Here is a 20,918-nt window from a genome sequence, read left to right on the forward strand (position 1 = left end):
TCTCTTGCTATGATTTTGAAGCAACAAGTCAAAAACTAATCACATCATCAAGTCATACTTAGGATTTCAAAAATCCAGTTGTTTCTGGTAATCATAACACGTTACAGCTGACAGCAGCACACATGTTCCAGCTCCTTGCCTGAAAAATTTGGCTAAGGCTGGCAAGACACAGTTGCGAGAATGAAGACTATCATACAGAAAATTCCCAAATCTAAATTGCTATTTTCTCTCTTTCCCAGGCCATACTTCCAGAAAATTGAATTCACAAACACAAGTAGCCCAGAAGGGACGTTTCTCTGTTGGCTATACACATTCCCTACAGATATGCAATTTTCCTCTCTGCTCTACTATATGTTTATCAACAATTTTAAGTATGGTTTATGACTGAGAACACCACATCCTTTCTGGTGAGAGTACAACGGAGAGTCGGGCATGATCAGAAAGAGTATAATCTTCAGGCCATATTCCCTTTTCTGCCTCACGGGGGTACAGAACTGCGTTCTTCACGTTGAATCCAAGGGCGTCCTCTGTGCCTCGTATGGACTCCTCTCTACTTCCATTAAGGTTTTCCTTTTCCTCTGACACTGTAGATATCCAGATCCTATTCTGCAATGTCAATCGTTTTAGGCACAAGAAGGTGTTAATAATAATACTTTGGAATGACTATTACATAAGGGCAATGCTAATGCAAGTTCAAAACTGAAAATATATGAAAACAATATCCCACAATTTATGCATGCATACCTTAAATTCTTCATAATCAAGAACACCGTTTGCATCAACATCTGCTTGGATCCAGAGATCCCTTGTCTCCTGGAAACCCAGTCCCGAAGGTTGACCAATTAAATTAACCTGCAAAATGCCTATATGAGAAAGTCTTATCTTTCCATTTGAACTTTATTTTGTTTATTGGCTAATAGAACGAACCTGATGGAGTGCTTCAAAGAAAGCTGAGGATGTAATAAAATCACCATGGCTATCACCCTTCAAAAAGGCAAATGCATCATTTTCAGCCATTGAAGCTTTTCGGAGCTGCCGCTGGAAACCCCACAAGGAAAAAAAGAAAAAGATAATCAGCATAGGATGTGGAAACTGTCTACACGATTAACCAGAGCTTGCATGCACTATAATATAGAATGCATCATTTTGGAAGTTTTTCAAACAGAGCTTATATGCACTACATATCTAACATGAACTACGAGTTCTCTCCTTTTTGTGGCAAGGAATTAGAAGTAGGTAGAGAAAAGGTGAACGGATGATTTTAAAGGAACTAATATAGAAAATGGTCAACGAATTGCTCACCCTTAATATACCAAAAACAGCTTCACACCAACTAGTCTTTAGTGGTTTACGTGACTTATTGGGATTACAAAGCCAAATGAAGTCGACACCACAGATGTTTCCTCTATGATTGCGGTGGCTAACCCACTGTAGGATATAAAATACAAATATTCAGTTAATACAAATGATGAGCATTGTGGCAGCCAAGTAAATCACTGACTTAAAAATTGAAATCCAAAAACCACCTACCTTGTGAGCATCTGCATCAGTATATTGATGAGCAGTATCATATGTTGATACAAACCCCTGAGATCTAAGGAATTTGTACACATGGCCACGCTTACTTCCATTCCAGTCACTGCAGCGAGCATTACGCAAAAGAATACAAATATAAGAATGAGCATTCTACACAAAAGAATACAACCAGAGATAACCCCATTTCATTAACTAAGAAATCTTTTGTCATGGAACATTAATTAACTAAGAAAGACAAGACAGGAGACTCACCCACAGAGTATGATGGGCATGGGGTTTAGTTTGTTTTCATTCTGATAAGATTCCACAAATTGCAAAATTTTGTAAACCTATTCAAAAGTTACAAGATATGAAGGTTAGTGTGATTCCTAGTGCAGCTATACAGCATGATATGCACAAAAGTTGAACTTCATGGAAATTTTGAATACCTGATGCAATCTTACTATTGAGAGACTGGAATCGTGAGGAAATAACAAGTGCGTATTCATAATTAGCATTTCTTGCTGAACATTGCCTTTCTGGTTTTGTGAAAAGGGGGCAGCTAACTGAACATGTAACAACTGAGCAACACGGTCTCCAAAATCATTAAAGTGCAACTCTCGATAGTTTAGAACCCTAAAGCAGTCTCTTCGCACAGCAGTGAGCAAACCTGTATAGAGAAGACACAATAAGTCAAGCCACAGAACAACAAGTAGTACTTTAAAACGTTCATTTCAATCATGACATTATTTCTGAGCTACAAACAAATTTGATAACAGTAATATTAGAAACCCATATAACTGATACTAAACTTGAAGACAAGTTTGCAAGTAAGGCACAACTACTTTGGAATTGCTAGGCTAAGGATAAAATCCAGCTGATATTTATAGCGAACCAATGGCAGAATAACTCCTATATCTTTGACTTCTGACAAAATAGAAGGGTATGGGAGAAAATAGTGCTGGGGAAAAAACATATGAAAGAAAAACCCAATCCAAACGGAAAGTGTTGTGAAGAAGCTCGCAGATGCATGAAACATGAATGTTGAATCCATCACATTAAACTAAATGTGTGCTGAAAAATGTAAAAATTTTGTCAGAACTTTCAAGTTATTCAGCATCTGTCTAATATTAAAGTTGGGATTAACATACGAATATGAACACAATCACGAATTTTACCTATGAAATAATGAGATAATGAGATTTAAATAAAATTGAAAGATATCAGATAAGTCCAATGTGTTAAAACTGACATTAAGGGATCGATTAAAGATAGAAATATACCATCTCCACGGTTGTTCGTTCGCGCAAGCTTGAAGGCACTATAGCCTGCATCCCCAAGCCTCTCCAGGTACATATTCACAAATTCTTCATTTCCAACCCAAAACTCCTATTTTTGCAAAGCGGGGATAGTCAGCACAAACGGTCTGAAAGGGCCGTGCCCTTTAAACCTTAAAGAATTTCACTTTGTTCACAGATACAAGTCTAGGCAGAAATTCAGCAAACAAAAGCAAAACGGTTTGCAAGTATCACCTGGAGACATATAATTGCAGAAGATTCATAGAGCAACCAATCCAAAATCCTCTGGTTCCTGGCCACCCAGAATGCTCTGAACTGGCTCTCTCGAAGGCCTTGATTCTGTCTCACACATACCACAAAGAAATTGAGTATACAAAATCAAATAAAGTAAGAAACTTGGCAGAGTTACAAGCAAAAATGGGATAGAATAAGACCTGTTGATCGAGTCTTTTGTAAATGGGAGCCAAAATATTGAAAGTGGTGCACGAAACTAAGCAAGACCCTGTCAAAGTCTCTGGATTTGGCTCTGTCATTGACGAAACTGATACACAGCCGCTACTATAGCTTCTTGAAAGGCTCTCACTTTCTCTAAGATTGAGCTTCGCAGCATTAGAACCCGCAACCTGAAATTCTCAAATTTTCAGTACCCAATAACTTTCCTGGAAACCAAATCCAATCTAGCTACAGAGAGAGAGAAAGGGGTTTAACATTGACATACCATGTTAAAAAATCCTTGCCACTGTCACTGTTGTTGATGCAAAATTTGCTAAATTTGGAGTAGATTTTAAACAAGATTATAAAAGCGAGTGATGGGTTTGATTCCAAATTCCAATCTTTCCTAAGTTTGTAGTTGCAGTCTGAGATCGAAAAGCAGTGCACTAGATTACCATGTCCTGCGTTACTTATAGCAGACGGGTGATGAATAAAGTTCGATGGTTTTGTCGTCCGTGTTGAGGATAGAAATGAAACCAGCGGCGGTGGTGGGGGCCAAAACCGAAGGTTCTGCTTCTATCTTTAAACAAGAATATGCGGAGGCTGTACAGCTAGACATTGTGCTGTAAAATAATTGCAATCTTATTGTATAATTATAAACCATTCCTCAATTTTATCACTTTACATAATGAAAACAACCATTTGCTTTGCAATAGTTTGTACCCTACTCCAACATTAACTAGCATTTACTTTTCCTTGAACAATGGATCCCAGCTTACTCATTCATTGTGTCTTTTTGATAGAGACAAGCAATAATGGGAATCCAACCTAAAATTTCGGATACATTAATAAATACGTTAAATAATTTAAAATACAAAAAAAAATTAATAAAGAAAAGTTTAAGAAAAAATTGGTTACTCTTATTATCAATACCCGAGTAAACCTACAATCTTAAATGAGAAGACTTATACATTATACCTAACTGCTAATTACCATTAATATAAATTTATATAAGAAATTACAAATACTTTGCGTATTGAGTAGCCACATGACATTGAATCAAACCCATGAGTGGGGCACAAGCAACAAAAATACATCGTTCAGTGTCACAGAAATCTTTGTACCGAAAGCTTAAAAAAATGCATCTTTATATATACGGATCTACATAAAAAGACGAGTGAACGCGCAAAAGTTGAGAAGAAAGCGTGTCGGTAGTGCCTGTCTGTTTGTCGGGCCGTTACCTTTCTTTCTTCCAATCTTTTTCTTTGTTAAATGGATTTGCTTAAACCACTTGCATTACTATCATAACATCTCCTCCCAAGGACTAAGCCAGATGTCACATTTTGCACAGCGGCAATCTTTGTACAAAGAATGGGAGAACTGAGATTTTTTTCGGCCATAACGAGAAAAGGAAAAAAGAAGATAGGATTAAGATAGGATTAAATCAACGACTTATATTGTGTTCGAAAGGATCACTCTATATTCTACATCAAATCTGTGTGCTCTATAGTTGGCCAATAGGATCACTCTATAGGCTATTAGTCGTTAGTAAGAACACTCGAACTCGTAATCTCTTTTAACATTAAATCAAGAAGTATTCTTAGACTATCAATTAGTCGATAATTCAAGCATAAAGGCCAGACTTCGAACGTTGAACCTAAGGTGTTTCTAATATAGCACGTAATATAGTAGTGAGTGATAATAATAACAATATAGAACTGAAATTTCTTAGATCATATCCAAAGCTGATATAATTTGTGGCGGAGCCACTCCTAGACCTGAAGTGGCCCTGGCCTCCCCATATTTTTATCACTCCTCTATTATATTATATATAATATATAGAATTTGTAATAAACAACTTAGAATTTAAGTTAAAATCTCCTCAAAAACAAATTAAACATGACTCAATTAGAAATATTTAGCTCTAAACATGTAAGTATTGAATACTTAGGTGTTTTATATACTTGTATTTTCTACTTCGGCCTCCTAAACTTTACAATTCTAGCTCCGCCACTTGATATAAATATAATTCACAAAAGTTGCAGGCCTTCACCACCAAAGCTTGTTATAAACTATTCCATAGTAGCATTCGTCAGCATCTTAACAAATACGCACTCTCACTCTCTTCTCTATATATTTATAGACTCAGCTGGGGTTCAAATTCTAATAACTTTGTGTTTTAAAACCCTTTGCTTAGAACCAAATTAAACCCAAATAAAAAATATTTATTTAAAACTTTTAAAAAAAAACTCCACCCCTCCTACTACTTTGCTAATCCATCACCAATATTTAGTTGCCAATTTGCAATCACCTACCAAACCCAACAGGCACATTCCCTTTGGAAGCAAGTTGCCTCAACCAGTCACCCTCCCTTATTCCTGCTCGATTTAACCTACACACCCACTTGACCTTGCCACTCAATTCATTACAAAATATATCTTCAATTTTGAGGCCATTTTCTATCAATCCCAAACTTTTTTTGTGTTTACTTTTCTTTAGTAACTACAAAAAAAATCACAATATAATAAGTAGATGACAATATAAGTCGATGGTTGAAGAGGGGGCAGAAAAGGAATAGGATTATGATATATTATTAGTTCAATCCCATCAAAACGTACCAAGAAAATAAAATCCCAATATGGTATTTCTAAAGCAAATCACATTGGAGAAAGCTTAAGTTGTCAAACTAATAGCAACACCATTTTTGTTTTAAATACAAGCGATAATCTAAACTGCAAGATGGGAGGTTTCTCACACACACGCTACCAAGGTGCCATGAAAATTCAAACTTAAAACCACTAGACTGTAAGTCAAAAAAAAATTTCATTGGGCTAGATCCCGTTGTCTATAGCAACACCATTTATGAAGAGTAACCTCTGGCTACATTTTTCTTAATATAAATGGTTTCCCTTGCAATAAAATAAACCCAATGGTCATGTACGGATGAGGAAACGCAAGAATAGTTGGTTGATCTTTCTTCATCCGGTTCACCTTTAGCAGAAACATCTCAACTAACAAATAGCCAAGTTTTAATTTTTTAGAGCAAAACCCAACATTCATGTCCTGGGAGATATATACACATATATATATATAGATGTTTGTTTGTGAAACTGAGGGGCGCAGGAAGAAACACAGTTTCAACTAAAACTGCAATGAATTGGAACGTCTTACGACCCGAATATGCAGCATGGCAACCCGAATGGACCGTGGAAGATATCCGGTTAACATTTCTCAAATGTACAAGATGGCAGGTGGAGGAAACCTTGGATCCGATCAATTGCCCTTACCACTACTTCTGTGACAGTGTTTACCCAGGAAACTACTCGCCTGCTGTGGATTTTCTGCTTCTTTTCTTTGCAGCAGCTTCGTACTTGGCAACCCTGGTCATTATGGTGATGCACATATCAGGTAGAGGTCAAAGTTTTAGTCAGTCAAAAAGGTACTTGCTACCTTCCGGTCCAATTGCTCTTCCACTGATCATCTTGGCCTTAGCCAAGGGCCACCGGATAAACTCTGCCTTTCCTCTCTCATGCACCGGTCCAGCAATCCTCCTGCTGGTTCTGATTTCTGCTCTAACCTTCGACAATGGAGCAGAAACAGACATCAAGTATGTGATTTTTGAGACATCAACCATCTCTGGAATTTTGCATGCAAGCATATACTTGGATTCTGTCATCTTACCCTACTATACTGGTTTTGACGCTCTAGTCTCATCAACTTTTTCAGGTGAGTGTGCATCTTGTGTGTGTCGTAAAGAGGTTTTGATTGTGGGAGGAACATTAATATCCTACAGGGGATGGTCATTGACCACTTTTTTGGTTGTGGGCACCCTGTGTTGGAGGATTATATGCCGGCTTGGGGGAACAAAAAGAGGAAAGTTCATACTGATTAGGTCTTTGCTCGGGAGTTCAAGCTGGATTTTGATAATCATAGATTGTGCTTATCTAACCACAAACACCCCACCAGAGAGATTGGTGTTGCGAGTTGCTGCTTTTGGAGGTATATTTGTTTTGATTTGCCTTTATGTAATCAGAGCAGCATTCACTCACATCACACAACTACATTCTGTGTATAAAAGTAGGACAGCGGTTGTTTGCAACACAAGCAAGGTAGAAATGAGAAAATGATTAGAAGAAATATGAGTTTCCACCAATTACTAATCTTTTTCCAACATTTGATACAGAATTTACCGCAAATCATAGGAATTGAGCAGCACAAAATTGATCTTAAAATATAAAAAATGTTCCGGGCTGATTTACTACTGGCCACGGGGTAGCAACTGTTAAACAGAGATTGCAATCCAGCAATGATAAACTCGAGCAATATTCCAAAGCAAGTCACAAAAAAAACCTCCTCCTGCTCCATTTCCTGCTAGTGTCCATTTCCGGCTGTAAATCAAATGAGTAGGGGAAAAATATACAGCCAACTATGAGTAAGAGATATTATTGAATACTTGCTTAAGATAAAAAATTATGAAGTCAATATACAGAAACAAATTGATTGATAAGTGGACTACCTTGTGAACCCACTCATATTCCCCGCCTTTAGTATCAAAGGTCCCATGCTGCAGACTGAGTAGTTTAAGGGTGAAACGAGGGCCACACTCCTGTGTGTTTAAGATGGAAACAGTGTTAATGACAAACCATATATGTTTTTGACAAGGGACATTTATAACTGTTTCTGAGAGTATATAAAGACAACTTTTAAATCCATGATTTCATCCTAGTAAACTGCATCCTATGAAGGCCATGTGTCAGTACTCTCCCTTCCTATTTCCATTTGTGAACCACACCACAGTGAAGGACCAACAAAGCATAAAGATATTTCCAAGTAGTGGAGTGAGGCCTGGGCCAAACAGATCAAGATGTATAAAAAGAAGTGAGAGGGAAGAAAAGATAAACTGATTGGCACCAACCTGAAGACGGGCAATCACTTTCCCTTGAGGTTCACTCTCACCCTTGGCATCCTTGGTCTTTTTACCTTTTGACTCGGTCTGTTTAGTCTCTTTGGCTTCAAAAATATACCTGAACGCATGGTAATGCAATGTATTCATTAGCAAAAGAGAAGCTTTAGAAAAAATAAATAGTAAAATATTTTCTCATTGCAACAACTTAAAAATGCCAAAGAAGCACACCGATGATGCCGGAAGAATATAAAATCTCGCTGGTTGTGGAAAGTTACAACTCGCCGACCAGGAAAGTTTGGTTCTTGTGGGAAAAGTGACTGTATTGATCTGAAGAAAACGGATCAACAATGCAAACCATTAGAAAGGGAGAGGTGGATTAATACCATTCTTATTTAGATATCAAACAGCTATTAAAGCTAATTGTACAGGGAAAAAAATAGAATAGTACGGTGCACTCATTTCAATTTAGACCACATATGATGAGGTGTGCGCCAACCTAAAAGTACTAAAATGCATTGCATATAGTTTGGGAGAACGTTTTAAACAAGATAAAGAACCCAACCTTCCAATACGATGACCAAGGCGTGTTGTAAAATTGTTTAATACAAGCTCGGGCTCATGACTGGTTGGATTTCCATGATTCTGCAGGTATTTCAAATAAAGAATAAGAAACAAAACAACTATTTAATAGTGTAGTTGAATGAAAATCCAAGGAGACTAGACAAACTGTAGGATGTATTGTTCAAGTGTTTACAAGTTTCTAATATGTATCCACTTTTTACTCTCCATTGGTGAAAAAAGAAAGTTAAACACCCTTCAGTGCAGTATGTGTAACAACAGTGTCAACCACTAGTTTTGTCTTAATCCAAAAAACGGAATGTGACCAACCTTGATATCCTTGCGTAAAACAAGATTTGAGAGCTTGAAATGGGCAGTAGGTCCAGTAGGTAAGCCAATTATTACGAAAGCATCTACAAAATTATTACAATAGCTGACAGTTAGATAAATTCACAACAACAAGAGAAGCGGAAGATAACACTTCAGTGACTTCACCAACAACCTAAAAGTTTATCATCAGAATAAAAGCCCGAGAGAGCAAATATTGACAGAAAGATTCTATAGAAACCTCCAGAATGAGATAGGACCAACCTGGTTCCCTGCGATTGGTGTGAACAACAATTATAGATGTGAAGTCTTTCTTATTTGCAAATTCTACAATCTGCAAAAGATAGAAACATACATATATAAATTGTTCGAATTTCATGTTTTTTATATTGGAAAGGGAAAATTTTCGAACAAGAAAGCACCTTTTTCAAGTCATAGGTTCCTCTTTTATAGTAGTGTGCATTTGGGATCACTGAAAGTAGTTCCTTTATTAAATCAGGCCCCCTCTGCAAACCCAAAACAAAAAAACCATAAACCAAAGATAACCTACACAAATTAACAAAAAAGTGGGCATGGAGGACAGTACATACAGAAGAATGGAAACGGCAAGTAGTGATTAATATTTTTGGAGTCCTTTCGCGCTTTAAAATCGAACTAAATTCATCGGCATCATTTCCAGCAAACAGCTGCAATTGAACACAATACAAAAGGCTGAAATTAAGCAAACCATCATTTTATTTTTTATGCATAAAGAACATCACTTTCAGATTTGCTACATTGCAAGGCAATAAAAGACAAGCAAAAAACCAAGCAAGAGAGAGAAACCTCTTCGTCGTCGGGCTTACAAACAGTCTCATCGAATTCCCTGGTGTTCTCAATCGTCTTCGGGATCTTCTTCGCCGGAAGCTACAGAGCGCAATTAGCAATAGCAATTAGCTAAATAAACCAAAACTAAAAATCAATCATTAAAATACCAATTCAAAATTCAAAATTACCTCCTCGCCGAGCTCGAGAGCGCGCTTCTCGGCGGCGTCGCGAGCTTTGGCCTTCTTGCGCTTCTCGAGTTTCTTCTGCTGCTTGAGCTTGGCGTGGATCGCCGACCTCTTCTCCTTGTTCTTTATCATCGACGGCAGAATCTCCCTCTTCTTCTCTATCGGTTGTTCATCTCCTCCTTCACTTTCGCTTCGCTTCCTCTTATCATTGCCCCCCATTTTCCCAATTGCTCTATTGATTGATAGCACACCTTGCTCAGACTCAGATCACCTTCCTCTACCTCACGTTAGGGTTTTTGTTCGGCCACAGTAGTAGCCACTAGGGTTTATCTAGTTATTTCCCTCTTTTATTTTATTTTACTTTTGGTGTTTTTTTTCCTGCTGGATTTTATTTTATTTTATTTTGCTCAAGGCTGGAATTATTATGTGCTGAATTATAAAATAATAATTCCAGCCTTTTGTCTGAATTTTGATACCCTCACTTTTTTCGAGATTTCATTTTCTTCACGTCTTTTTCTATTTTGTGTGTGTTTCTTTTTTTTTTAATGACAAAAAATAAAATCAATATGTGACTGAAAATAAAATCTGACTAAATGAAATCATTTGTAGAATTTGGATAATATTAATTTTCTGACTATATTTTATGAAGATTTGAGCTTAAGGTCCGGCCCACAATTTTTAGTTTTAACCCAATAAAGAAATTAAGACCAATCTATACTGTTATGTGGTTGCAGCCCAAAAATAACAAAAATACAGATCCAACAGCATCCTTTAAGTTTCAAAAGCCCCACTAGAGTCCACACCAGATGAAAAAATTGACTGTTAAAAATGTGGCCTCCCTATAATCAGATTCATCGTGGGGTCAAACGATGGGAGAGGCTACAATAAGGAGTTTAAAACAAAGAGACTATTTGAGGAGGCCAATTAAACTATCAAAACATTTAAAATATTTAAGTCCCATAATTTCTTTATATTTGTCGATGGTGAGATTGACATTCTCAAATAGCCTCTTCACTTTAAACTTCTCATAATCGCTTCCCCAGTCAAGTGACCCCTTGTGAGCCACGAAAATGGTTGTGGAAGTCGAGTTTTGTAGTTGGTGCTACCCTTTGAAGGCACCACCTATTTAGCAGCTGCGTGCTTTCTCTTTTTTTTTTTTTTTTTTCTTTTTTTATAATAAAAATATTGGGTAAAATGACGTTGCCTCAAAACAACAAGATTTTGTCTTAGGGTTTTTTATTTTATAAAGGACATGAGCTAGGATTAATAAATAAATAAATAATGCAAAAAGTCACTTTTGATTTATGTGGCTTATCACTTTTATCACAAAAAAGATAAAAAAGTTCTTGTAAATTTCAATTTGGCCACTTTAATCCCTTTGGTTTTTACTTTTGTACCCCGGGTGTCGCCTAAGGGTTGCCTCCGTGCTGTGCCTGTTCCTGTGCCTCCACTTTTACACCATGAGCTCTTGTGCTAATAATCCTAAAATCGCCACTATCTAAAATTATTCTTTACCAAAGGGCAACCCAGCTTATGGATGACCAAAATATTAAAGCCAGACAATTTAGAGGTTGCAAATTCTGCTGTCTTATTTGAATTGGTGATAGTCTTCCAACATTGAGCTGATCACTATGGTAACAAGTCAAAATATAAAATTACAGAAGGTTATTTGTTTTGTGGAATTGGACCACATTCTGCATCTTCATCTTCAGCTGCTTGTGTATGCTTGATCACAATTAACTTTGGATCATTGCTTTTACCCCACAGTAAAATGTACATGCCAATTATGACCAGGACAGATCCCACCACACTGTTCAATAGGTCAATTATTAATTAGCAACAGGGAAATATAATCTCATGACAGTAAAATAATATTTTTGCATCCAAAATATATATAATTGAGTCAACCTTCCAAGATAAATTTGTTCATGAAAGAAAGAGAAGTCCACCATAGCCACAAATATCTGAATGGTGGGTGTAAACGCTGCTGTGAATAGCGCACCCTTTTGCTTCACACACCATGACATCCCTACATAGCACAACCCTGACCCAACTGCTCCCTGTGTCGAACACACACACGAAAATCGAATCGAATCGAACGCATGTGCTAGCTAGGCAAAATTTGAAGGGTGAAGACGGGTCAAGAGATGCAGAAGAAAGAAAATACTCACAGCATATGTGACACTTAAGATCTCCAACTTTCCCTTCATAGCCAACATTGACATGGTGAGGTTCCTCTCAGTGATAAGGTACAAGATGGCTGCCTGAATGGCACCGAAAAACGACAAGATAGCGGTGCTGGAGTATTGAAAAGGATAGCTCTTGCCAATTTTTGCTTGTATGAGGAACCATGAAGACCACAAGAGGCAGCCTACCAGCAAAAGCACTGAACCAACTGCCCACCTCCCTGTCTTCTTAGCTGAAGTCATGGTATTGGCATGGTTTTGCATTTGAGTTGTGTCTTGTGAATTAGGGTTTGTTAGTGGCATTCCTTTGTACAATGTCAATGACAAAGCTCCAGCAATACATATCAGCGCACCCAGGATTTTGGCTATGCCACCCTTGCTCTTTATGTTCACTTTCTCTAGCCTGGAAAGTTAATTAAAGCCAATTATAATGAAGTTAATTGCAGTAATTGTGGTTTAAGTTAGTAATTAATATAGTAATTATCTTATTGTTTGTACTTTACCCAAATGGTAGAGCCAATAGGAAGGTGAAAACAGGCACCATGTTGATGAAGGCACAGGAATATGTCGCAGAGGTGTATTGAAGTCCAATAAGAAATGAGTATTGTGTGAATGTTACCCTGAAGGACATAAGTACATTTGCCAAAGATTCTCAATGCTTTATATGACAACATCAAATGAAAAATGAGATAAAATAAATGAAATCAGAGGAACCTTATCAATGCCATTACTAACCCAATAAGAGCACTGAAGAAAAGTTGGCATATGATTCGAAATGTAAGCTCCGGTCTGCTTTTTCTGCAAGAAAACTAACTACACATTAAGTAGTCGAACGAAACTATTTACATCATATTTATCGACTACATCTTTTGCAGAAATGAGATGAACTCAAAAGACATAAGTTGTATCTATACAAACAATATGATCAGGAAATATATATGATATGATACATGTAACATTACTCTTAATAGTTCCACAAAAATTTCTGAGCCAAATTGATGGCGATTGATGAGGAATTGAGTAAAAATATAGGTCTTACCTATCCCAAAAGAAGGCAATAGGTGCCAAGAAAACAGCAGAAATCGACTGTCGATAAGTAACAATAATCAAATGGTTCAATCCTTGATCCAAAGTCTTCTTCAGAAGTACATTAACCATAGCCAATGCAAAGTTTATGACCAACATGGCAACAATAGGCTTCCATTGTTCACAGCAATTCATCTTAACTATATGTGAGCCTGCCCTCTCACTTCTTTCTGATTATTGTGATCCAAAACAAATATATAGGCCAAGCAGGTCACCCTCCCCATATTTGGGGATAGACGGTAAAATTCTAGGCATCATTTGAACAGTGGTTGATGCAACCAACATGCATTTTTTAATAGTTCCTTCAACCCTTTTAGCTGTCTTTTTACTGGAAATTTGTCATAAAGTTACGTACAGAATCAATTACCAAGCAATCCATCACTATCAATGACCACAGATAAGTAATCAATTCTATATTTCATTTATTTAATATTAGGCTCCATTTATTTAATAAGTAATCACTTCTTTCTTTCTTTTGTTTTAAACAATTTAAGGAAAATTAATTTGGAAGAAGTCAGAAGAAATATGCTGGATATAATAAGCATCTTCAAAAAGTTGGCACTGGCTGGCAGGCAGACATGATGGCACTGATTCGTTGAAGATGGTATCTAATACTTCCCTTTTAAACAGTATGTATTAGTGCAAGATTTGGAAGAAAAATGTATCATTCATTGCTGTGGCATTGTCTAGCAGAACAATATGTCAAATCTTGGAAAAACAAAAAAGGATATAAGCCAATGTAAAGCTAATGGTTCTTTCTTGCTAGCAAAGTGCAACGACAAGTTAGTTTTGTTATTAGCTTGGATGAAAAATCTCATGTATATCTGCTGCTGATGTTTGTAGACGCGTCACGATCAAACACATGATGAAAATGGACATATATTTTATACATTTTGTATGGAATATTCTGGGGATCCACTTGATATATATATATATATATATATATATATATATATATATATATATATATACACTAACGAGTGTCAGCATCGTTCTATGCAATGTACATGGACACCTTCATTAGTAAATTTAGGTTTTAATCATAAAAAAAAAAACTTTCACTTTTGGAAAAAGCCAAAGCTTTTTCAAAAAGGACAAAAAAAACCTCTCAATTTTCAAACAAAAGACATGCAAATGTAAAGGATTCCTTAGGAAATCCAAAAATAAATAAAGGCAATTTTGTCCATTTTTGGTTCTTTTAAAAAATTTCTCTCTCATTTGGCCTTTTCCAAAGTCTCCCAATGTCACACCCCGGACCGGCTCCGCCGTAGCGCGATATTGTCCGCTTTGGGCCTGGCTACATTCTCACCAGCCCGCACGGTTTTGTTTCTGGGAGCTCACGAAGCAAAATCCCAGGGTGGTGGTCACCCATCCTGGGAAGTTGCTCGTGAGCTCCCAGAAACAAAACCGTGCGGGCAGTGAGGGAGGCCCAAAGCGGACAATATCGTGCTACGGCGGAGCCGGTCCGGGGTGTGACACCCAAGATTTTTATTAGCACTGCATATGCACTATGTGAAACTATGTAGCGCCATGCAATCACTAACAAGCCACACATATTAGTTGAATCCATATGTTTTTTTGCATTTGGGAGGATTGTATTGAACCTATTGTTGAAGGAAAATGTGATCCTCCCAATATAATTTTACTATCATTAATTAAATAATGGGGTTTTAGTATTTTAGGTACGTAGTGTCTCTTAATTACAATCCATTGCTTCAAGGGAACATCCTTTGATTCCATCATAAAGAAACATAATGTGTGTGTTTGGTTTCAGGGTGCAAACCCATATTTGTTTTCAGGGTGAAATACCCAAGCTTTGTTTTCGGGGTGTAAAAACCAATGCTTTGATTTCGGGGTTTATTACCCAATGATGGATTGAACATCCAAGAAATTTTGATTCAAGGGATGCCATGCCACCCCACATGGATTGCCATCCATTTGATTGATTAAAGGGTTGCCACCCAACATGGAGGACCTTAAGAGAGGAGCCTTGATTGCCTCTGTCATTTTTCTTCTGCCGGCTGTCCCCCCCAACCCCCCGCCCTCTACTTTTCTCTCCTCCTTTTCATAGAGTCTTTATGAGAGAGATATGAGATGGAAGAATTCCCATTCAAATTGGATTCCTCCTCCCCTTTATCTGATGAGGACTACACCCACGCAACATTCTGGGGCTTCCCAAACCCATGTTTGATAATTTTTTTTTTTTTTTTGGGTGCATTGTTGAAGGAAAATGTGATCCTCCCAACATAATTTCACCACCACTAATTAAATAATGAGGTTTTATTATTTTAGGTTCGACCCATTTAAGACACAATATCTCTTAATAACAATCCCTTACTTCAAGGGAACACCTAGACTTTATTTCTAAGGTGTAATACCCAAAATTGTTTTCAGGGTGCAAACCCGTATTTGTTTTCAGGGTGAAATACCCAAGCTTTATTTCCGGGGTGCAAAACCCAATGCTTTGATTTCAGGGTTTATTACCCAATTATGGATTGAACATCCAATAAATTTTGAATCAAAGGATGCCACCCCACATGGATTGCCATCCATTTGATTAATTAAAGGGTTGCCACCCAACATGGAGGACTTCAAGAGAGAAGCCTTGATTGCCTCTGTCATTTTTCTTCAGCATGGTTGTGCTCCATTCTTCGCCAAGCCTTTCCGCATTTTTTTTATTTTTTATTTTTGTATCTCTCTACAACCTGCCGGTCAGGGGTAGAGCTAGAATTGTAAAGTTTGGAGTGCCGAAGTAGAAAATAAAAATACATAAAACACCTAAGTATTCAATAATTACATGTTTAGAGCTAAATATTTCTAATTGACTCATGTCTAATTTGTTTTAGAGGAAATTTTAACTTAAATTCTAAGTTGTTTATTACAAATTCTATATATTATATATAATATAATAAAATAGGGATAAAAATATGGTGGGGCCAGGGCTATTGCAGGTCTAGGAGTGGCTCCGCCACTGCGGCCGGCTGTCCCCCCTTTTTTCTTTTCTCTCCTCCTTTTTATAGAGTCCTTATGAGAGAGATATGAGATGGAAGAATTCCCATTCAAATTGGATTGCTCCTCCCCTTTATCTGATGAGGACCAGACCCACGCAACATTGTGAGGCTTATCCAAACCCATGTTTGATTTTTTTTTTTTTTTTGGGTGCATTTTTAAGGAAAATGTGATCCTCCCAACATAATTTCACCACCACTAATTAAATAATAGGGTTTTATTATTTTAGGTTCGACCCATTTAAGCCGCAGTGTCTCTTAATTACAATCCCTTACTTCAAAGGAACACCCAAACTTTATTTCTATGTTGCAATACCCAAACTTGTTTTCAGGGTGCAAACTCATATGTGTTTTCATGGTGAAATACCCAAGCTTTGTTTCCGGGGTGCAAAACCCAATACTTTGATTTCAGGGTTTATTACCCAATTATGGATTGAACATCCAAGAAATTTTGATTCAAGGGATGCCACCCCACATGGATTGCCATCCATTCGATTGATTAAAGGGTTGCCACCCAACATGGAGGACCTCAAGAGAGGAGCCTTGATTGCCTCTGTCATTTTTCTTCAACATGGATGTGCTCCATTCTTCCCCAAGCCTTGCCGCATCTTTTTTTATTTTTTATTTTTGTATCTCTCTACAGCCTGCCGGATGTCCCCCCCTTTTTCTTTTCTCTCCTCCTTTTTTATAGAGTCCTTATGAGAGAGATTTTAGATGAAAGAATTCCCATTAAAATTGGATTCCTCTTCCCCTTTATCTGATTATCTTATTTCCTTATTTATTGAATCATGATCCCTTCCTTTTCTCTAGTCATAAGATTAGGAACAATATGACTTCTAGGGAGTTTCAAACTTGTTTTGAAAACAAGCATAGGGTGAGGACCAAACTCACACAACATTGTGGGGCTTATCCAAACCCATGTTTGAATTTATTTATTTTTTGTGCATTTTTGAAGGAAAATGTGATTCTCCCAACATAATTTCACCACCACTAATTACATAATGGGGTTTTATTATTTTAGGTTCGATCCATTTGAGATGCAGTGTCTCTTAATTACAATCTTTTACCTCAAGGGAACACCCTTTGATTCCATCACAAAGAAACAGAACGTGCGTGTTTGGTTTTGCGGCTGCTCTCAAGTCCAACCTCATGGTGCCTACGTATCCCTTGTGGGAATCAAGCTACTCATAGTTCAAAGAATTGTAATGAATAAATGACTCATTGCAAAAAGGGGAAATTTCAATAAAATTTGATTGAAAAAAGTGTTTGAGTGAATTTAGCTGAATAACTAGGGATCCGATTTTGATATGTGTTTGGGGTGAATTTGGTTAAGAATAAATCAGGGATTCAAATTTGGTTGCGGTTGCGTCTATTGAGATGCTAGACTGCCTACATACCTTTGACGGGATCAAACCAACATAGTTCGGAATTGATTTGTGTGAAGATAGATATTTGATTTGTGGGAATTTGGTTGATGTAACCAGTGATTCAAATTTGGTTGCGATTGCGTCTATTGAGATGCTAGACTGCCTACGTACCCTTAATTGGATCAAACTAATGTAATTTCAAATTTTGAAAATTAATGGGTAAGTGTAGCCCAATAATTTAGAATTTGTGTCTTTGAAACAATTTGAAGATTTTCATAGGTAGATGACCCATGGAAAAAATTGGAGACTAATTGGTAAGTGTGGCCCATTAATTGAGAATTTGTGTTTGATTTGATTTTAATCTCGTTGGAATTTTCATGGGTAGATGACCCATGAAAAAAATTGAAAATTAATGGGCGAGTGTAGCCCACTAATTGAGAATTTGTGTTTGAGAGATTTGAATTTAGTCTCATTGAAATTTGCATGGGTAGATGACCCATGAGAAAAATTGGAAATTAATGGGTAAGTGTAGCCCACTAATTGAGAATTTGTGTTTGAGAGATATGAAATTAATCTCAATAAAATTTGCATGGGTAGATGACCCATGAGAAAAATTAGATGGTGTTGTATTATTTTTCTTTTTGTCAATGTCCAAGAAAAATAATGAGCAATTTTGATTAACACACTAATTTTCTAAAATTGACATTTGCATTTGGACCCAAATATGGCTATGAAGATTTTTTAAATATAAAATTAATCCATTTACCATATAATTGGAAATTTGGGCCTCTTTTAAATTTAATGGGTAATTATTTGGATTACCCATTAATTACTATGGGCTTTTGAGAGTCAATGGATAATTATTTTTGACAGCCCATTATTCTATTTTGGGCCTTTGATATTTGTTGTCAGTTAGCCCACGAGCAAGGAGCCCAAAAAAGCTTTGGTCCAGCAACCGATTGAAACAACTTGAATTTTTGTTTTTTGTTTTTTTGTTTTTGTTTTAGTTTTAGACCAGTCCAGACTAGGGGTGGGTACGGTACAGTATTGAGCTCGTACCGCTACCGATACCGGAAATTAAAACCGGCATAGTATGGTATGAGATTATTGTTTGTCAAAGTTGGTACCGTACCATATCGTGCCAAATCGGTATCGGTGCCATTTCGGTACATAAATGACACAATTAAAAAATGAACCAATTCAATATTCAACATATTCATTCACCAAAATAAGTGATGCCTAAGTTACAGATTCAAAGATTCAACATATTCAATATCCAAATCTAATCAACCAAATCAATATCCATCAACATATTCAATATCCAAATCAACCAAATCCAAAGAAATAAAATGACATAAAACAAAAGAAATAAAATGACATAGAACAAACAGCTTCACCAAACTTATGTATGCTAAAATCTCGACCATGTTTGAGGCTTTCAAACCTCAGAAAGCTTGAAGAAGCTTGTACAAACAACATAGCTTTGACAGTAGTATATATAGATAGAAATATACATCTTACTGAAAAATTATTGGTTTTGCATGAAACAATGTATCTAAGTCTCAATCAATCAGAACGGCTAATAGAATATTCAAAATCTTTTTGAACTTTCTAGCTTACATTTTCCAAAAGGATGTGGAGCACGTGCTTTCTCTATAGATGTGACTGAAAGCAATGCAACTAGGCCCTCTAAAAGTACTTTCCACAGCAGAATATATAGATTTCTCTGGCATGTATTGATCTCTTGGAAACTGAGGGCAGATCAAAAAATTATTCTTCAGTATTCGGTACGGTAGGGTACGGTACGGTATTGACCAATACCAAATATTTGATACCACTACCATACCATACTCTACTGGTACAGTACAGTACGGTACTGAATATCTCCCTACCCCAAATGAAACGGCATAAAATCGGTATGGTACGGTATGGTTAATGTACGATTTCGGTATTTCGGTTTTAGATGCCTATCCCTAGTCCAAACATAGAAGAAATTAGAGTGCCTTTGTTTTTTTGACAGAGAGGGAGAAAATTGATCAGATTCTCCAAAGGCAGAGTTAGAACCCATTTTTATTTGCTGTGAGATTAACACCCCCTTCCCCATTGTTTTGTTTGTGGGTTTTGTACCCAAATTGGACCTGTCATCCAGAGAACTCAGTGAATGAGGTTTATGCCCAAAATAAATATATCACAGAGTATTTGATTGAGGGTTACACACCCATGATGGATCTTGTATCCAAGATTTTTTTGGGGTATAAAGCCACACCCAGTGACAGGACCCGACCCAATTTTCACTTTGGTATCCTAGTCGAATCTTGTGCGTGTCCGACATCTGGCGAATGTCGGGCACAAAAGACCTTTTTATCCCTTCTCTCTCCTCTCCCCCGTCACTTTCTCTCTCTTCTCTCTTTCTCTCCCGTCGCACCCGATCATTGCGACCCTTCACCTTCTCGGCGACGGCCCGGCCACCACAGGCCGAGCTGATCTCCGCCGTGGGTACCATCGGGTCCGCCTCCCTCTCGCCGTCAAAACCTGACCGACCTCCACTCTTGGGCCTCCCGGAGCTGATCGGAAAACCATGTTTTCCGACAGATGTTCGTCCGAATCCACCCGAACTTCCAGCTCGAATTTCTCCTTCAATTCTCCACCAAATCGATCGAGTAAGGTATGGTTTCTTAGCTATTTTTCACGTTCTAGCTGATGGATGTATGGGTTTCGATCGATTTTAGCTCTAAAGCGATCAATTTTCGACTTGAATTCTGGCCGAAACTTCGGCCGCCAAAAACTACTGTTTCTGGTCACTTTTTGAGGTATGTTCAAGAACAAAAGTGACTCCAAATAGGGTGTTTTACGTAGGGTAGGAGTTTGGAGTCTTGGTTCCGAGATTTTTCGGCCACCCAAAATCGCTTAAGACACCCAAATTTGCCCGCCCGTGCTGGGGAGTGTGGGTGAGGGTGGTGAAGTAATTCTGTGCAGTTTTGTGACCCTCGTGTCGTCACGAGTGCGTAGAATTTTGCGGATCTTGATTCGGAGTCCGTTTGAGCCCCGAACGGATTTTCCATATCGCGCGATCCGTGGGTGCAGTATCGTCAAATAATCGGATCGCGCTGGATTTCGGATATGTCGGTCTACATGACCTCAGAATTGTGTAGGATTCGACGGATTGGGAATCGGAGTCCCGGATACTCCGAAATCGTGAACCTTGGGGCTAGGGTTTGGATTTTAAACGATAACGCGATTTTG

The 20,918-nt window shown here is 37.5% G+C and overlaps 4 protein-coding genes across 6 annotated transcripts; 1 reads left to right on the plus strand and 3 right to left on the minus strand.

Moving 5' to 3' along the window:
• Positions 1-41: 41 nt before the first annotated feature.
• On the minus strand, positions 42-3,877 carry LOC117619517 (uncharacterized calcium-binding protein At1g02270-like). Of its 3 annotated transcripts, none has more exons than XM_034349490.1 (11): positions 3,532-3,877; positions 3,248-3,436; positions 3,048-3,152; positions 2,799-2,904; positions 1,965-2,185; positions 1,789-1,865; positions 1,531-1,639; positions 1,303-1,428; positions 928-1,038; positions 745-852; positions 42-606 (listed from the first exon to the last, which is right to left on the minus strand). In XM_034349490.1, the coding sequence occupies exons 1-11, from the start codon at positions 3,532-3,534 to the stop codon at positions 379-381; spliced, it is 1,383 nt and encodes a 460-aa protein (XP_034205381.1). In that variant the 5' UTR covers positions 3,535-3,877; the 3' UTR covers positions 42-378. The 3 variants fall into 3 exon arrangements, with proteins under 3 accessions (XP_034205381.1, XP_034205382.1, XP_034205384.1); XM_034349493.1 differs by having other exon boundaries at positions 514-620; positions 746-852; positions 3,532-3,818; XM_034349491.1 differs by lacking the exon at positions 1,303-1,428 and having other exon boundaries at positions 3,532-3,810.
• Positions 3,878-6,375: 2,498 nt separating this feature from the next.
• LOC117620181 lies at positions 6,376-7,376 on the plus strand. Its single transcript, XM_034350317.1, has one exon. The coding sequence runs from the start codon at positions 6,398-6,400 to the stop codon at positions 7,370-7,372; it is 975 nt and encodes a 324-aa protein (XP_034206208.1). The 5' UTR covers positions 6,376-6,397; the 3' UTR covers positions 7,373-7,376.
• Positions 7,356-10,415, minus strand: LOC117620179 (ribosome production factor 1). The gene is made up of 11 exons (XM_034350316.1): positions 10,032-10,415; positions 9,862-9,942; positions 9,627-9,722; positions 9,459-9,542; positions 9,301-9,370; positions 9,040-9,122; positions 8,714-8,793; positions 8,380-8,478; positions 8,161-8,269; positions 7,762-7,851; positions 7,356-7,633 (listed from the first exon to the last, which is right to left on the minus strand). Exons 1-11 carry the CDS (start codon positions 10,245-10,247, stop codon positions 7,583-7,585), a joined length of 1,059 nt encoding a protein of 352 aa, XP_034206207.1. The 5' UTR covers positions 10,248-10,415; the 3' UTR covers positions 7,356-7,582.
• Positions 10,416-11,693: 1,278 nt separating this feature from the next.
• Positions 11,694-13,438, minus strand: LOC117618335 (WAT1-related protein At3g30340). Its single transcript, XM_034347925.1, has 6 exons — positions 13,254-13,438; positions 12,950-13,012; positions 12,718-12,834; positions 12,200-12,617; positions 11,937-12,088; positions 11,694-11,838 (listed from the first exon to the last, which is right to left on the minus strand). Exons 1-6 carry the CDS (start codon positions 13,433-13,435, stop codon positions 11,694-11,696), a joined length of 1,077 nt encoding a protein of 358 aa, XP_034203816.1. The 5' UTR covers positions 13,436-13,438.
• Positions 13,439-20,918: the final 7,480 nt, after the last annotated feature.

The sequence above is a fragment of the Prunus dulcis genome, chromosome 2 (assembly GCF_902201215.1).
Source record: "Prunus dulcis chromosome 2, ALMONDv2, whole genome shotgun sequence".
NCBI lineage: Eukaryota > Viridiplantae > Streptophyta > Magnoliopsida > Rosales > Rosaceae > Prunus > Prunus dulcis.

What these genes read in the sequence shown, in the direction of transcription:
- LOC117619517 (XM_034349490.1), bottom strand. An exon ending in CTGCAATTATATGTCTCCAG is followed by an intron (nt 2,905 to 3,047) that starts GTGATACTTGCA and finishes TTGCAAAAATAG; the next exon opens with GAGTTTTGGGTTGGAAATGA. An exon ending in TTGATTATGAAGAATTTAAG is followed by an intron (nt 607 to 744) that starts GTATGCATGCAT and finishes TTGACATTGCAG; the next exon opens with AATAGGATCTGGATATCTAC.
- LOC117620181 (XM_034350317.1), top strand. Translation starts at nt 6,398, where the DNA reads ATGAATTGGAACGTCTTACGACCCGAATATGCAGCATGGCAACCCGAA.
- LOC117620179 (XM_034350316.1), bottom strand. Translation starts at nt 10,247, where the DNA reads ATGGGGGGCAATGATAAGAGGAAGCGAAGCGAAAGTGAAGGAGGAGAT. An exon ending in CACCAATCGCAGGGAACCAG is followed by an intron (nt 9,123 to 9,300) that starts GTTGGTCCTATC and finishes ATAATTTTGTAG; the next exon opens with ATGCTTTCGTAATAATTGGC. An exon ending in CTTGGTCATCGTATTGGAAG is followed by an intron (nt 8,479 to 8,713) that starts GTTGGGTTCTTT and finishes CGTTTTCTTCAG; the next exon opens with ATCAATACAGTCACTTTTCC.
- LOC117618335 (XM_034347925.1), bottom strand. Translation starts at nt 13,435, where the DNA reads ATGAATTGCTGTGAACAATGGAAGCCTATTGTTGCCATGTTGGTCATA. An exon ending in ATTGCCTTCTTTTGGGATAG is followed by an intron (nt 13,013 to 13,253) that starts GTAAGACCTATA and finishes GTTTTCTTGCAG; the next exon opens with AAAAAGCAGACCGGAGCTTA. An exon ending in TTCTTCAGTGCTCTTATTGG is followed by an intron (nt 12,835 to 12,949) that starts GTTAGTAATGGC and finishes TATGTCCTTCAG; the next exon opens with GGTAACATTCACACAATACT.